We start from the raw sequence: 18,026 nt of genomic DNA on the forward strand, positions 1-18,026 counted from the left end.
CTCCTCTTTTATTTCATGACCACTGTAATCAATAATTTGGTGCACAGAAAATATGAATTTTTGCATTCTTACTAGTTGCACGTTGAATGTAATATAATAACGTATGAATATAAAGTGTGAACTAAGTAGTTGTGACTGACAGACCACCTTTTGTTCAAGAAATGATTCATAAACCTTGTACAAAAAACTTCCAAGTAACAACAAAAATGGTCCATGAAATGTATAAACTCCCACACACCTGTAAATCACACCAAAGAGTGCAACATGCAGTCCAGTCACAGTCACACGTCCTCATTTGCCCTTATCAGCCCTGTAGTATATTTACCAGCCCATTTCCACCATTCTCTGCCAGGTTGTTCACTTTGCTTACACCTTAACTTTCCAGCCTTTAGTTCCACCCACCTGGCCTAAACTGCATGAAGTCCTGTCTGACTCTTAGACTCCTCCCTCTGTGCATAAATTCTTTTTGGATAAGTTTAACAGTTTCTGTTTGTCTGCCTGGTTTTACTTTTGCAGGCTTTTGACGACAAATAAATGTGAAGCCAACCTGCTCGTGTCATCTGGGTTCAAACATGGTTATCTACTGAGCCTTTACACAAATAACACTCTCTCACGGTAGCTGGCAGTTATCAGACAGTGTGTGTGTGTGTGTGTGTGTTTTCAAGTCTCAAGTATTAAGCACATGTTAGATTTCCAATGAAGAAGAGCAATTGTGTTTGCATGTCAGTTAACCTTGAGCCCTGTTTATATCTAAAAGTTGTATCTTTATATGTATATATTTATATATATATTTAAACACAGCATTTTAACACTTTGACCTCTGCAATGGAAATGGTCCAGCAGTGCTAACAGTTGTATTTGTTGCTCATTGTGATGTCAATTCTTGGAGTGTTTTCAGATTCTTCATATTCCTAACACACTAAAGTAAAAACACCAAACACAATGATCCAAAATGTTTTTAAATGTACAAACAGAAACTAAATATTTCTTCACACTTCCTAAGTTATTTGATCCATGTACAGTATGTAGCATTCATTCATTCCTCTGGCACCATGTGTGTGTGGTGCAGTGTTGTTATTATGAACATATGTACTGAAGACACACAAGACAGAAGCCTGAGTTTTCTACTGCAGAAAAAAGAAAGTCGTAGCTATTATGATTATTATTTTAGATTGATTTAAACGGTATCATTCAAACAACAAGCCCTGTGGCCCTCTGCAGGAAGTCAGTGTTTAAAGGGTTAATGCTCATGTTGTGAGTCACTTTGGATAAAAGCATTATCTAAGTAAATGTAATCTTATCAGTAACAAAGTCTTTTGCTTTGATGCTTTAACCCACCATGTGATGCTATAACTTCCCTCTAAACCCACTTTGTTATCAGCTGAATCATTTCCACAACTTTGGAATAAGTTTTAAGTAAAGTGTTATTTCCACTCTGAATAAAGGAAGAACTCCAAAGTGAAAGAATTTCAAGTTTATTCTGTTTCTGGACATCCAGCATGAAAAACTGTTCATTTTAACATTTATGGTACATCACACGTAAAATAAAGAGCTGAACATTTCTGTATCGTCTCAACCAAAACAGGAAAAGAAATATTAAAATAGACCTAAAGCAGGCAACTGTTATACAAGTGTATAAACAAGCACACACACACACACACACACACACACATACACACAATCTCATAAATCTGTATACAGCAAATATCTACAGTCACCCAGTGATCCAGGCAGGCCCGGCGCCACGAGGGGGCGAGGGGGGGCACTGCCCCCTCAGTTTGATTTTTTGCCCCTTCAGTTTAAGTTTTGTGTGCCATAGTAAATCTGCAAAAACAACAAAAATACTGGTCCAACCGACCAGTATTTTTGTTGTTGTTTTTTAACATAGGGTTATGGTGTTTGAGAGGAGAGTGAAACACCATAACCCCCTGTTATTTGCAGTAATTTCAGAACCATGGACAGCACGTTTGTTGTGTGTTGTATTAGGTTTGGCCTCACGGCGCACCGTACTATATGATTTAAGCTAGCTTGTTTGCGAAATAGTTTGGTCAACTTACTTTGCCATCACGTTAGTTTGTTCTTTGCCCAAAAAGCAGTTCAAGCCAAAGATGGATATAGGAACATGGTTTTGTAAAAAAAAAAAAAAAAAAAAAAAAAAACACTACAGCAGAGACTGCAGCTGAGGCCAGTGGCTCCTCGCTTACTCAGAGAGTTTAACAAACAAACAAGAAGGCTGCGACTCTACTGAGGAAAAGTAAGACAGAATCTAGCTGGTTTATTTTTCTATGTTCTATGTGACACACGTTTTTTTCTGCTGGATATGTCAGACATGCATCCAGACAGCAGGATGACTGATGATGAATGAGTTTTGAAATCGGGGGCATCCATCTTTGGATGACAGATTAGGCTAGTGGAAAAACTGAAACCTGAACCAGCTTTCATACCAATTTGCCGCTTGCTCCACCTGTCTGTCTGTCTGTCTGTCTGTCTGTCTGTCTGTCAGCTCCATCTGTCAGGAGACAAACTTGAAAGACGGCGACGAGCTGTCATTACGTGCGACAATTACGCACGGCTGCGCGCTCTTTATAACTCACTGTGAACCTATGTTGCATAATAAATATTTCCCCCTTTGTAATTTTTAACCGCCCCCTCAGTAACTTCATGGCGCCGGGCCTGGATCCAGGCAAAAGTCATGTAAAAGTTGTTCTGCATCATTAATGAGAGCTCTCAGATGATGATTCATAAATGAAGATGGGTTTTTAGTGCATTCGTATTACTGCTATAAACAAATCTGTATCAACACCAGAATAAGACTTTGATTAGCTGTTGTCTTTTAATAATCTAAAGTCTGCTCTGACTGAAGTTTCCTTTGAATCTCTTTTTTTTGTTTCTCTATCTCCTCCAGCTGCTCACTGAGTGTCTCCTTGTAGTTTTCTGCTGCCTTCTTCCTGTCTGTCATTCTATTTATCACACTTTGTGTTTTAGTCAGTAGTCTCTGTGTTTCCACGTGAAGTTTTTCATCTTCTTGTTTCCTACCCTTCAACTGATTTTTGGCCGTTAACACAATGCTCTTCATCTCATGGTATCGGTCACTCTCTGCCATCTTCTCCACTGACTGAAGCTTGTTCTCAATATCTGTAATGTTTCTCTCCATGTGGTTCTTTTGATGCTCTGTTTGATCTCTCTGTTCTTTCAGTTGCTCCTCCTGTTCCATCAGTGTTTTAACCACCTGCTCCAAGTCTTTCTCTTCTTCTTCATTCTTCTGTAACATTTCTACAAGTTTTGCCTTTTTCTCCCCCAAATCCTCCATTTTCTTGATTTCTGCCATGAGCTGCTCTGTCTCTGTCTTTGCTCTCTCACCATCACGGTTCATCTTTGTGTCTGTGTGAACATAAAAATGTGCTGAATTTAGTTTCAACTTGTTTATGTAGTGTTGCATTTTGGTTGTTTACTATTACAGTGCTTTAATCTCTGAAACAATGAAAAATCACAGTGGCATATATTTTTAGATACAATATATGAATAAAATTAGATATATGCTATTTAAAACAGTGAATGTATATTTTTTTAATTTAATCAAAATTGTGAATTTATTTTCTTATTTAACCATTCATGGCTTTAGACAGTTAAAAAAAATCATACTTATTATTTTCAGCATTTATATAATGGATAATGATGATGCTGAGCCTCACTGCCTTTACTATTAAAGGACAAATGAACCCTTTTGCCGAGCCTGTTTTTAAAAAAAATATTTGACCCTCATCAGATTAAATTTTTTTTTGTATGATGCTACATAAATCTGAGACCTCTGAAACTATCTTACTGAGTCATCATGTCTGGAGTGACTTTCTTTGTTACTAACTTCCTGAAGGAGGCAAACTGAAAAGGCACAGCAACATCTAGTGTTTTTTTTTTTTTTGTTGTTGTTGTTGTTGTTGTTTTTTAGCGTAACATTCCTAAACCAAGTGGTGAGCTCAATCAGGTTAAGTTCAACATATTTTTCATTGAGATAGTAACTAAAAATGTGCTCTCATGGTTGAGCAGGATGTCAAAGGGTAAAAAAAAGGTTAAAAAGCATATGCAGTAATTCATTATAAAAGTTTACATAATATATTTGTAACAGAAATTCATTTCTCAGAAACTGCCTAAAATTCAGTTGACCTTTGTATTCACTTTAAACTTTCATCCGTCCCTCCAGAGTCACAGGAGGCTGGAACCAATCACAGCACAGGTCACCAGCGTTTACTTATATTTCAGTTCTAATATTTTAACCCCTATGTTGACATTTTTAAGCATGAAATATAACCTTTACTTACATTATTTGTTGAAACAAATAAGATGTAGCAAGTTGTCACATATTGCCACTTTGTCAGTGGCCTTTCACATCTACATATTACATGCTAGGTATCCTCCTGTGTCTGTCGTTGATGTACCAGGACATGCTACCAACGCCGGAAAGTCAACAAAAGCACATTACTTGGGTTTAGGCAAGAAAAACACTCATCTTGATTTCGCATTTGGGACACAAACACTGGGCTCCCAGGTGAAAGTTCAGGGTTTGTTAGACGCATCCAGTACCCCTCCTGCTAGCCCTATAGGGCTTTTCCAGCTCCTTACATCACGTCAGTACTGGAAGCGTTTCAACCTGACACTGTCCAGCAGCGTATCATCCCACTATACCAACAGGTGCTATCCCAGCCAACCAGCAGCATTACTGACACTGCCTGGCTGCCAATCACTCTGCAAAAGGTGACTCTTAGTGTCAGGCATCTGACAACAAAATCACTGACAAAGCGGCAGTGTTTTACGACTTCAGAATGAGTATGATCACAGAGCTGTACTATTTTACCTTTGGTTTTGTGCTGTCTCCATTTCCACACAACATAGGCTGCTGCAAAAACAAAAATGAGGAAAATAAACACTAAAATGCCGACACGAGCAGCAGAACAAGATGGAGCCTCGAAGCAATCAGCTGAAATGATAAAACACACAACAGAATATGAGTTACATAAAACTGTCCATCAGCTGTTAGAAGAAACAAAAGTGATGTTAGAGGGGATAAAAATTACCTGAAAATTGAATCTCTGTCTCTTTGGTCTGGTTGATGTTCCTCTGTTGGACTCTACAGGTGAAGCTGTTGCTGTGTCTCTTCTCCACAGTCACTCTGCTGCTGACAGTATAGAGGTCATCAGGACCTCTGACTGTCTCTGTAGGTCCAGCAGAGAGGAGCTTTCCCTCACCGTCCAGCCACAACACCTCAGGCTCTGGATGCCAGCCTGCAGACTCACACTGTAACACCACTGCGCTGCTGTTTAAGTAAATTCCAGCTATGACCGCTGAGGAGACAGAACCTGATGATGAGAGAGAGGAGAAATGTGCGTGACATCATACTAAAGGTCTTCACAGAATAAAACCTAATTTACATAAATCTGATGTGAATACATTTGTTTGGGGGAAAAAAAGTGACCCACAGTGTTGAAGACATGAACAGGCCGAACAGAGAGAAGGCAGCGTGATGAGCTGCTTCCAAACTAGTTTTTAAACTTAAATTATTGATATTACATGAGTGACAGTTTAACTGGAAGAACACAACTCCTGAGACTGATGTGACTTGATCAGGAGACAAGCTGAAGAACAGTATCTTCTAAAGTGAGAAACACTGAAATCACAAGACAGCTTTCTTGCTTCACTGAACTTAACCACTAAATTCTTGGCTACACCTGCAAAGACATAATTACAACTCGTCTGCCACCAGTATACAGGCACATTTTGTCATTCCAAGTCGTCACATATCGCTGCTTAGTCAGTGGCCTTTCTCACTTGTCACATATCATTTTTGGTCATGAACTTTCCACGTTTAGATACAACTTTGAAGGTTAGCTGGTTGCGTTGGTTGTTGACGCTGTTCATGATGTCGTCTGTTAAAGCACTGCTAGTTGTACGGCATTGGTCTTGGTATATATTTTAAAATACACTGCTTTTCACAGGATGCATGTTGTGCAGTTTGCAGTCGTCTCTAGTTAATAGCACTAGATGCATGTACTGGATGGTTCTGTTATCGGTGTCTGTGTATGTGCCAATGCTACTATGGCTTGGATTCTGGCGCTTTGGAGCGTGTGCACAGGTCACTGCTAGCTAGGCAAGCCTGGATTTGGGCGACTTTATAGGAGCGAGGACCAGGTTAGGCATGGAAGGTAGGTTTAGAGAAAACATCATGTGTTTGGGTCTGAGTCATCATACGGAAGGGAACACCGAAGTCTGGTGGTCAAAGGTACAGGGTTGTTTAGAACCACTTATGACTGTAGATTGATGGTAATCTTAACAGTGACAAGTAGCATACAGTGCCAAAAGAATAATAATAAAACAAGACATCAAGCCGCTAAAAATCTGAAAATATGTAGGAGTAGAGTATGATGCAAAATGTGCATAAAATCTTATGCCTACTCACCAACAATTAGACTCAACAGTTGGATTCTTTATTCTGTGTGGAGTAGGATCTTGATCTATGTAGATTATTATGGCTGAGAGTTTGGCTGCAGACAGTGTCAGTGGTCATGATGAGTTCTCATGGACACTGTGTTCGTCTCTGTAAAGGGGACGGTTTTGGTACTGAGATGTTTTGCCTTTCATGCCACACAGTTGGACAATCTTGAGTTCCAGGTCAAGTCTCCCCCACTCCACACTCTTAGAAACAACATCCACTGCAGGTTCCAGGTGGCACGGCAGGATAACGTCTTCACCAACTAATGTCACTATTGTTCGAGAAGGTCTAGCCCCCTGAGACTGGCCTGCAGAGACACATGGAACATTTTAATCCTGCATTTGGAACTATTGCACAGAATTACTGCTTGCTTTGATCGGTGATATTTTAATTCAACAAAAACACCATGCTTTTATTATTTAGATTTATCCCCTTTCATGCTCTCCCTGCTGCTGTTTGTGTGTCAGTTACCTCTAAAGGAGTCTGCAAGTAGAAGAACGATCACGGTGTGCTGTAAAACCAAAGCACTGACGTATCCAAGGTTAAGTTTAAAGAGCAGTTCATCATTCAGGCAAAGCATCCTGGAGCTCTGGGGAAATAAAACACTTCTGAAATGTAAGTTGCCAGAAAGAAAAGGCTGTATGGATGTAAAAAGGATACATCTGCAAAAAGAAGTAATTCATAATTCATTCAAATCTCACTTAATAGAGACGATGCAAAACACTGTATAGGCAAAGGCAACAACAGTCTATATAGATTTTCATTATGTTGATGCTCAAAACTGATGCCAGAGAGTTGCAAGGACACTCCTGTCCAAAATATTCTTATGTGCTGAATCATAAAGATTTTCCCTCACTGGGATCAAGAGGCTAAACCAGGAAAACAGCAGCAGACCACTGTTCCTCCTTCAGTAAACGTTACAGTTTGTATAGCTGGAAGTTTGGTATTCACTAAGCCACATTTCTAGATAGCAAAGCATGATTCATCACTGCTCCAAAGCCCGATAGCAGCCATATTCTGTATCTGTCAGAAACTCATTTTCTAGACACATTTTGAAGTTATACATGGTTGATTAAAAGGCTTTACAAATATTTGACATGTTAGCAAAGAAAAAAAAACATGAAGTAGAAATGATGGTTTGAGATTCTGACTTTTAGGAGAAAAATAGTCAAAAGATTTTACACCTTGCAAAGCTTGATCAAAGGCTGACATTCAAATAAACAATGATGTGCAAATAATAACAACATGAAAACCATCTCTTCAGCCACTTGTACTTGCTTCAGTGTCACGCCCTTGTCACTGTGTGTTGGTGAACTGAAAATGCTGCAAATTAAAAGAGCTGGTTTCACTTACAGAGCAACAGCCACAATCGGGACAGTAGAACAGTTAGTTGTAAAGTCGGACTGCAGTCCAGCTTTTTCATGTAGATCATTTGGGCAATAAAGATAACTGAGATTAATTGATTTGATTGTATATATGTATGTGTATGCTGACCCCTAGCTCCAAGTCAAATTTCTCTAAGGAGACCAATAAACAAACTGAACTGAACTGAATTTCTTTTACATCATTTAGTAGAAGAAACTGACGGCATGTAATTTAACCATGAATGAATATGTGAAAAGCATCCAAGCTTGAAAACATAACAAATAAAGGAGCCAGCCTACTGGAAGAAATAACTGACAATTGACAGTGAAAGCACCAATACAATTAAAATATAAATATTAACAAAAGAAAACACATACCTGTTGTACCTCTGAGTCAGTTCTCCCCTGAGACTAAAAAAGCTGTGTGGGCAAGGTCCTTTGAAAATGTCGTTGGTTCCCATTCTAATGTCAATAATCAGCCTGCTGTGTTGGTGAGTTAATGAGTAACTGGGGAAAATTCAAGTGTTTGATATCAGAACATCCTCATATGTACAGACTTCACAGCAATGCCAAAAACATAATTTGTAATCACTTTATTTAAAGTTTAATAAAGAGGACAGACAGTTAGGCTACTTTGATTTACTTTCCATAGTTGTTAATAGAGTCTATAATTTTACATCGACTGTCATTTTTCCTTTTACTGTTTTCATAAAATACAAAAGTAAAAGCCTAAATTGGATTTACTGCTTTAATTCTGATGGAAAAAAGTATTCTGGACAGATAAAATCAGAGATTGAGATCACATTAATCTCTCTCTCTCTCACACACACACACACACACAATCATGTGATTTTTATTTTTTACAGAGGAATAAAGCAAATCACCATAGTATTACATTAATTCATTTTCCGTAACCACTTATCCTCTTGAGTGTTGCAGGGGGCTGGAGCCTATCCCAGCTGACACTGGGCAAGAGGCAGGGTTCACCCTGGACAGGTCACCAGACTATCACAGGGCTGACACATAGAGACAGACAACCATTCACACCTACAGATAATTGAATGGAATGGAGGATGTCCGTTGTAGCAGGAAAACCCTGAAAAAGAATCTAGACTACATGCAGCAGAGTTCTCTGGGTTGACCGCCGTCTCTGGCAAGCTTGGAGAATGGTTTTGTTTTATCTCCACGGTAACAGATATACAGTCAGGTCCATAATTATTTGGACAATGATACAGTTGTCGTCATTTTGGCTCTGTACACCACCACAGTGGGTTTTAAATGAAACAATGAATACCTGCTTAAAGTGCAGACTCTCAGCTTTCATTTAAGGCTTTTTTCCAAAAATGTAGTATGAACCGTGTAGGAATGACAACCATTTCTTCACACAGTCCCCCGACTTTAAGGGCTCATAAGTATTTGGACAAACTAACATAATCATCAATTAAACAGTCAGTTTTAATACTTGGTTGCAAATCCTTTACAGTCAATGACTGCCTGAAGTGTTGGACACATAGGCATCATCAGATGCTGGGTTTCTTCCCTGGTGATGCTCTGCCAGCCCTTTACTGCAGCCGTCTGCACTTCCTGCTTGTGTTTTGGGTGTTTTGCCCTCAGTTTTGGCTTCAGCAAGAGAAACGCATGCTCAGTTGGATTCAGGTCAGATGATATGACTTGGCCATTGCAGAACATTCCACTTCTTTGCCTTAAAAATGTCTTTGGTTGCTTTTGCAGTATGTTTCAGGTCAATGTCCAACTGCACTGTGAAGCATCGTCCAATGAGTTTTGAAGCATTTGGTTGAATCTGAGCAGATAATGGTGCCCCAAACACTTCAGCTTTCATCCTGCTGCTCTTGTCAGCAGTCACATCATCAATAAATACAAGAGAACCAGTTCCACTGGCAGCCATACATGGCCATGACATAACAGTACCTCCACCATGCTTCACTGATGAGGTGGTGTGCTTTGGATCATGAGCAGTTCCTTCCCTTCTTCCTTCTCTTCTCTTCCCATCATTCTGGTAGTTGATCTTTGTTTTATCTGTCCATAGTATGCTGTTCCACAACTGTACAGGCTTTTTAGATGGTTTTTGACAAACTCTAATCTGGCCTTCCATTTTTAAGGCTAACCAGTGGTTTGCATCTTGTGATAAACCCTCTGTATTTATTCTAGTGAAGTCTTGTCTTGCAGACAAGAGCAGCAGGATGAAAGCTGAAGTGTTTGGGGCACCATTATCTGCTCAGATTCAACCAAATGCTTCAAAACTCATTGGACGATGCTTCACAGTGCAAATGGACATTGACCTGAAGCATACTGCAAAAGCAACCAAAGACATTTTTAAGGCAAAGAAGTGGAATGTTCTGCAATGGCCAAGTCATATCATCTGACCTGAATCCAATTGAACATGCGTTTCTCTTGCTGAAGCCAAAACTGAGGGCAAAACATCCAAAACACAAGCAGGAAGTGCAGACGGCTGCAGTAAAGGGCTGGCAGAGCATCACCAGGGAAGAAACCCAGCATCTGATGATGCCTATGTGTCCAACACTTCAGGCAGTCATTGACTGTAAAGGATTTGCAACCAAGTATTAAAACTGACTGTTTAATTGATGATTATGTTAGTTTGTCCAAATACATATGAGCCCTTAAAGTCGGGGGACTGTGTGAAGAAATGGTTGTAATTCCTACATGGTTCATACTACATTTTTGAAAAAAGCCTTAAATGAAAGCTGAGAGTCTGCACTTTAAGCAGGTATTCATTGTTTCATTTAAAACCCATTGTGGTGGTGTACAGAGCCAAAATGACGACAACTGTAGTATTATTGTCCAAATAATTATGGACCTGACTGTATGAACAAGAAGGTCAAAGTTCAAGGCACAGTGTTATGAAAAATAGTATGTCCCAACAGAACATATCGTGTAAAAGCAGCTGGAGAACCTTCTAAAAGTTAAAAGAAAAAGTATGCGGCTCAGAACACACACCCATAGCAGATGATAAGTCATATCTCATAAAGACTTTAGTGCACACAGATCGCTGTCACTATCAAATCTGTTGCAGAATCTTTCTTAGATGTTTAAAAGAAATGCATCTGGAAGAGCTTAAACATTTCCACACTGATATTGCTAATCATAACCATAAATAAATGAGACACTGGAACATGAATGCTGAAGCGTTTACTGCAGTAAATTTAAAAGCTTGTGTTTGCAGTGTTATCATGAAACAAACTGGTCCAACTGTAACACAGCTGATCAGCTGTCGATGTCGACACTGACTGAAAATGTGAAATCAGCTGATGATCACATATTCTTGGCGCACACAAAGTATTTCTTGTCTGAGCAGCGTGTATCATTCCAGTATCCCCAGTCTGGAAAACACAACAGAAAACATCACATTCAGTGACATCAGGAGTTGAAGTGGAAACCATTCTTTCAGTGGTTCATTAAACACAATATCAGCATTCAGACAGAATCATCTTGTTACTTTACAGAGGTAGTCACATTACATGCTGTGAGCAGGCAGATCATGGGCCTCATCACTAAGCAGCCTTACACATCCGCTGATTAGCCGACCACATGCATTTTAAAGACAAGCCTACAGACCTGACGGCAACAGCCAGCAAAATAACAGAATACAATATAATACACTGAATATAGCTAAGAGAAATGTACAGGCGTTGAGCAGACAACAGATTCCCTCATTTTGCACAGTATCACATCAACATCAACAGTTAGGTATAAAAAATATACGGCAACAATATGTGACACAAAGCCCAACAAGCTGCTCCAATAAACAATAAAAAGGCGACATGAGCAAATTAAGTGGTATTCCTACCTATCTGAAGTTCATTCTGCGTCTCCCTGTTGCATCGGCCTCCGCATCAGATCCAATATCATGATGATCCCGGGGCTCATCACTTTGCAAAGAGGCTGGATCCTGAACATGTAGCTGGCTGCTAGCCTCTGTTGTATCGTTAATGCTAGCAGCAGTAACGTTAGCAGACTCGGTGCTCGTACTTTTACTCTCTGCATATTCTTCGCTGCTGAGGTTTGTTTGCTTTATTTCAAAAGCCTGAAAAATGCCTAGTTGTTTTCGTTCTCTCATTTCTAACTAGTTTTGCTTGCTAACACACAAGATAAATAACACAGTATTGCTAGCATCGTGATTGAGCCCCAGAAATGTTAGTTGTACACTGACCTCTGGCCCATGACGTGCACTAATCATCAGCATCCAAATGTATTTGCTTCATAGTGATTGGACACAGCCACAAAATGTATCTCAGGCACATTCAGTAAAAAAGAACCCAAAGACACGATCTACCGCTTTTGTCACAATTTTGTTTTTCAAGACAGGATGATAAATTGTTGGAAAAATCATACGCACAGTGCCTACAAGATTACAGCTGCTGGCACCACTGGCTACACGTACATGAGCTCAGTATGATTAGAAGCCCCATGACTGCAGTAACACACTGCTGGGAACCTCTGAGGCTTTGAAGCCAGTGCACAAGTGCCTAAAACTGCAGTTCCCCTAATGGCCACTTGAGGCTGGCTCCGAAACAGAGCAAGTCCCCATAGCAGAGTCCTGCACGGGGTCGGGTACCTGGTGGGTAACCCGCAAAAAGCTCTGTAATGAGTAAAAATATATATATATACACATGTAGATACATATATAAATATAAATGTACAGGTAAAATGAACTACACGCGGCGGGCAGTGGGTGAGAACAAAAATCTGTTTTGTTTTTCAGAATAAAACAAAGTAAAAAGACGTGCAGTACCTGTGTAATATTTTGACATCTAAATCACTATTATCAAGCTGCCTTTGACCCCCGTGGTCACCGACGTGGAGGACTCCAGCCATGAAACTTTGCAGCCGAGGACGAAGTGGCAGCCTACATGGAGTTCAAGACACCCAAGGAGGATCCTTTGGAGGTTTGATGGTGGTGGAAGGAGCATGCTAAAGGTTGCTGCAGTTAATTGTACGAACGATCATTGAAGAAGTCTGTCCTCCATTTTTTTGGTGAGTTCACTTGTTAATTTGTGTATTAGCCACCTGGGAATTAGCCTTGGGTTAGCACGATAATAAAAAAAATAGTGTACTGGCACGCACCAAAGAATTTATTCAACAATACATGAAACAAACACAAATGTCATGTTTTCCATGTGGTTTTTCAGATTTTGAAACCAAGTGAAACTTTGGTCACAAACACAGCAGCTGAAAGGTTTCTCTCCTGTGTGGGTTCTCATGTGATGAACTAAGGCTTGCTTGTGCGTAAATCTTATTTTCTTAAATTATTTTTTTTAAAGGGTAACTACACATCCTACAGAATTACAATACTTTTCCTTCCATTTTTCTTTTCTTTAACAGATCCATCTCCCACCCATCCCCCCACCCCTACCTTGAAACTCCATGGAGGTAAAGGTTCAACACATGAGTTTAATTCCATATAGAAAATAAAGCACAGTAGAATAATGGGGAACAAGTACATAAAAGAAAGGAAAGAGAAAAGAGGAATAGGTCTTTTAAACAACAGTGCACGAGAGTGAATAGTAATATTGTACAATGTACCTTTCGCTAAGCCCCGCCCCTTTGTGATGGTCCATCAAGCTACTGGAGTAAGCATGGAGCCCACTCTGTAACTAACTGCACTCTTCTCAAGTTTGAGATAAAATATAAAAGGTCTTTAATCCAGACAGAGGCCGATGGGGAATAGTGGACTTCCATTCTAGCAAAATGCTGCAACAACCTGATGGAGCCGTATACGCCACTGTATTGGCTTGTCAGGCGGTCAGAGTGGCGGAGTCTTCTGGAACCCTAAACAGTGCCATGAGAGTGCTGGGTTACAGGGGTTTAAGATTTCAGACAGGGTAGCAAAAATGTACCCTATGTTTTCCAACAGAGCAATTAAATGGTGTCTCTCCTGTGTGAATCATCAAGTGTAAGTGTTCACTCTCTGTAAAAGATTCCTTCCAGACTGAGTAGCTGAAATGGTGTGTGTGTGTGTGTGTGTGTGTGTGTGAGAGAGAGAGAGAGAGAGAGAGAGAGAGAATGAATGTCTGCTCTGTGTAAAGAAATTCATATGAGTTGAGTGTGAATGTTGCATTACGCTCATATTTTCCCCACACTCAGAGCAACTATATGGTTTCTCTCCTGCATGAGTTCCCACGTGTCCTCAGATTCCTGCACTGACCAAATCTTTTCACAAACTGGTTTCTCACCAGCACTACATCTCAAACCACTGACAAGGACTTAGTAATTTTCAGAGTTCATCCTGATTGAAAGGAGGCCAGAGAACCTCAATCATCATCAGTGTTCAGTCTCAGATTCACAGAGACTCTCCAGTCTGCTCATCAGAATGTGTGTCTGGATCTGAGTTCCTGCCTGGTTCTGGTCCTCCCCAGTCCTCTACTTCAACTGCTGTTTCCAGCTGTTCAGTGTCTCTTTGATGAAGCTGTGAGGACTGAGGTTGCTCTTCATCATCTTCACTCTCCAGCTGCTGGCTGGAGGCTCTGCCTCTGTGCTCTCCTCAGGCACAGTTTGATGAGGCTGTGGGGACTGACAACTAACACACTGATGGTTTCTGAGCTGGTGAAGCCAAGTGAATCTTTGGTTACAAACTGAGCAGCTGAAGGGTTTCTCTCCTGTGTGGATCATCATGTGTGTCTGTAAATGTCCACGTGATGTAAAAGATTTCTTACAAACTGAGCAGCTGTGAGGTTTCTCTCCTGAATGAGTTCTCATGTGTTTGTATAAATTTCCACTCTCTGTAAAAGATTTCTTACAAACGGAGCAGCTGTAGGGTTTCTCTCCTGTATGAGTTCTCATGTGTTTGTGTAAATTTCCACTCCTTGTAAAAGATTTCTTACAAACTGAGCAGCTGAAACGTTTTTCTTCTGAGTGAGTTCTTATGTGTTTCCTCAGATGCTGCCACAAGCTGAAATATTTCCCACACTCAGAGCAGCGAAATGGTTTTTTACCACCATTCAAGTCACTGACAGGGACTTGATCATTTTTAAGAGAGTTTAAACCTGACTGAGGTTCTCTGGTCTCTTTCCAGTCATCACTGTCATCAGTCTCAGGTTCAGAGGACTTTCCAGTCTTGTCATCAGACTCAAGTTGTAGATGTGTATCTGGTTCTGGTCCTCCCCAGTCCTCTACTTCAACTTCTATTTCCATATGTTCAGTGTGTCTTTGATGAAGCTGTGAGGACTGAGGTTTCTCTTCATCATCTTCACTCTTTACAGAGACAGGAGTGAAAGGGAACTTGATGATATCAACATCCTCCAGCCCTTGAAGCTGCTCTCCCTCCTGACTGATCCAGAGTTCCTCCTGTTCCTCTTTAATGTGTGGAGGCTCTGGGTCCTCCTGGTCCTCTTTAATATGTGGAGGCTCTGGGTCCTCCTGGTCCACACTGGAGCTCCACTCCTGCTGCTCAGGGGGAACCTCTTCTTTAACCACCAACAGCTGCTGGACGTCTGCAGGAAACAGGAAACACACAGATGTTACAGAGAAATGTTGTCGGCCCGGCGATGAATAAGGTTTTCAAGTATCGAGGATAAAACAGTACGTGCTCTTGGCGCTTATTTTTAAGGTGATTTAAGCTTCAAAGTGTTTGAATCTTTTACAGTGCTTTACATCATGCTCTCATTGTTTTCTCGACTCCATAAAATGAAACTTTGACTTAAGAGAAAAAAACATAATCCTGAGTGAAATTGTTATTTAAACACAATTGGTGTTCATAAATAGGCAATCACACTGATTTTTTTTTTTTTTTTTTACAAATTAATTAGGCTACACTGTGAAGAAATCACCAAAGAAATCATTCAGTGTAATTTCTTTCCTTGATTTAACAAGAAAGACATTTACCAATATTTTTTTTATCATTGTAAGATTTTTTAAGTTTGTTACTTTTTTTTTTTACCATTTATAGTACTTTTAAAGGTTCTTTTTTATTTCTATTTTTTATTTAAAAAGTCTATTTTTTTTATTATTTATCATATTTTCAAAGGTTATGTTTTTTACCATTTATATGTTTGTAAAGGTTCTATTTTTTTTAATTATTTAAAATTATTTTCAAGGTTCTGTTATTTTTTATCATTTATAATATTTCTTAAGGGTCTTACTTTTTTTTAACCATCTGTAATACTTTTAAAGGTTATTTTTTATTTATAATATTTTTTAAAGGTTCTGTTATTTTTTATCATTTATAATATTTTTGTTTTTTTCACCATTTATAATATTTTTGAAGGTTTTGTTATTTCTATAATAATAATAATAATAATAACAATAATAATAATAATAATAATAATAATTTAGGAACATGTCATCAATCTGATGTCGACTTTTCTTAAAACCTTCCACAAGTACAAACTGAAGAAAATGTATAAAATGCTGATTAAGGCCCGTCAGAAACTTAATGAGCAGTGCAATGGGACGTTGGAAAATAATATGCATCCTCTGAAACAAAACTGAAAAATATCTAGAAAATGTAGCGAAAGAGCCAAATGATGCTTTTTTTTAACCAATATGAAGACATAGCCTCATAATAATAAAAAAAATAGTTAGACTGAAAGCCATCACAATATGTGAAGACCCCTCTTCAAACACTGAAACATACTTATATTATTATCAATATATAATGTTACTATTGAACAACAACGTTCATAATAATGTGTTGTTATCAAACAGTAAGAACAGAATTAATACAAATAAAAGCTGAAAACTATGAAAATTAAATGTGTCATCCTTTATGACAAAAGTTTATCCAGGATGATAAAACTATTTTATTGACAATTGTGAATCACCACAACCACGAGAGGTCCTTGAACATGCTGTCATTAGTGTGAAGAAGATATGAGGCTGATTGGTCCAGTAGTTTGCTAAAGTAATGATATAAAACAAGTGTGACAACAAGTGTGTAAGATTTAAGGGATATCTGGTGGTGTCACTGAGAATTGCAGATTGCAACCAGCTGAAAACTTCTGCCAGCTAGAATTTCTTGCGTGTTCACTGTTCAGGAGGTTTTTACCAGGAGCTAAATCATCTACAGAGGTCTCTTCCTCTCCAAAACAAATAGACCAGATGATTAATGCCACTGAAAACACTGAATAAAGCCGCTTCATGTGACAAATCAAGACATCTCCGACCCCATTTAGCATCTCAGAGCCTGCCCACACCTTGCTATTGTGTGCTCACAATTTTTCTCTCATAAGTTAATGTGTGCTCACTTTTGTCTGATCTAGAGTTTCCGGACGATTTTACCTGAGCCAAATTATTCATTTCCTCTCCAAAAAAACCTGCCCCGGTGATAAAACCAGTAAAAACACCAGATAACAGAGTTTCTCTTTACAAATCTATGTCTTTCAGGCCGGGAGGAAGAATAGCTAACGGCGACACCAGAGGAGCTAACGCGGCGTATAAACGTCGACAGACCGAATATTTATTGAACAAACCTGCAGTTATGTTATTAATAATGAACTTGTAATGTGTAATGAACAAACCTGCTCCGTTTAACTGAAGCTGAGGGTTGAAAACAGCGTCCAGTAGTTTCCGTTGTCGCTCGTTCTCCTCTTTTGATCGACAAAGTTCCTCCTCATACTCTGCTATCGTTCTTTCAAACAGCCCAAATATCTCTTCAGCAGCCGCAGTTAGTCGCTGCTTCACCAACGATCTCAGCATTTGGACTTTAGACATGTTCACACTTTAAAAACACAACAAACACACTCTGCTAACACTTAGTTCTGCCAGACGCCATCTTGTCCAAGCTGCGGTGACGTTGGCCTGTGACAAACACAGCTTCCGGGTAAGATGAGTTGCAGAGCTTCAAAATAAAAGCCCAGAAGTTTGACAGAAATTACAGGACTAATTGGAAAAAACACAGGAAGACAAATGATGAAAAATACACGTTTAGAAGAAAAACTTTCACTGAGCTTGAAGGTTCATTGTTGAACTTAACAAAAGCTTTCAAACATTTCTCAACACAAGTCCCAAATAGGGACATAAAGGTCCCCTTAAAGACACAGACCTTCTCTTTTAAAATATGTTGCCCTGTTGCTCCAAAAGTTAAAGAAGCCCATTTTAAAATAGTATTAGCAATATACCCAGTCAGTGACTTTCTGTACAAAAGATTCAGTTTTTCTGTTGATCTTAGTGTCTTTTCTACACAAAGGCTGAAACGCTGAACTTCT

General features: G+C 39.3%; 1 protein-coding gene and 1 long non-coding RNA gene across 2 annotated transcripts; both read right to left on the reverse strand.

Moving 5' to 3' along the window:
* Window positions 1–1,462: 1,462 nt before the first annotated feature.
* Window positions 1,463–5,720, reverse strand: LOC117245880 (uncharacterized). The gene is made up of 3 exons (XR_013488486.1): window positions 5,070–5,720; window positions 4,850–4,972; window positions 1,463–3,381 (listed from the first exon to the last, which is right to left on the reverse strand). It is a non-coding gene; the product is annotated as an uncharacterized LOC117245880 (long non-coding RNA).
* Window positions 5,721–12,935: 7,215 nt separating this feature from the next.
* Window positions 12,936–17,943, reverse strand: LOC117245894 (uncharacterized). The gene is made up of 2 exons (XM_078163920.1): window positions 17,340–17,943; window positions 12,936–15,314 (listed from the first exon to the last, which is right to left on the reverse strand). Exons 1-2 carry the CDS (start codon window positions 17,530–17,532, stop codon window positions 14,245–14,247), a joined length of 1,263 nt encoding a protein of 420 aa, XP_078020046.1. The 5' UTR covers window positions 17,533–17,943; the 3' UTR covers window positions 12,936–14,244.
* Between the last annotated feature and the right edge of the window lie 83 nt (window positions 17,944–18,026).

This window comes from Epinephelus lanceolatus, chromosome 22 (assembly GCF_041903045.1).
Source record: "Epinephelus lanceolatus isolate andai-2023 chromosome 22, ASM4190304v1, whole genome shotgun sequence".
In the NCBI taxonomy this organism is placed as follows: Eukaryota; Metazoa; Chordata; class Actinopteri; order Perciformes; family Serranidae; genus Epinephelus; species Epinephelus lanceolatus.

Bases quoted from the DNA above. Each gene is read 5' to 3' on its own strand.
- LOC117245894 (XM_078163920.1), bottom strand. From the start codon at position 17,532: ATGTCTAAAGTCCAAATGCTGAGATCGTTGGTGAAGCAGCGACTAACT. The intron at 15,315-17,339 runs GTTTGTTCATTA...TGTTTCCTGCAG, and splicing joins GCTTCAGTTAAACGGAGCAG to ACGTCCAGCAGCTGTTGGTG.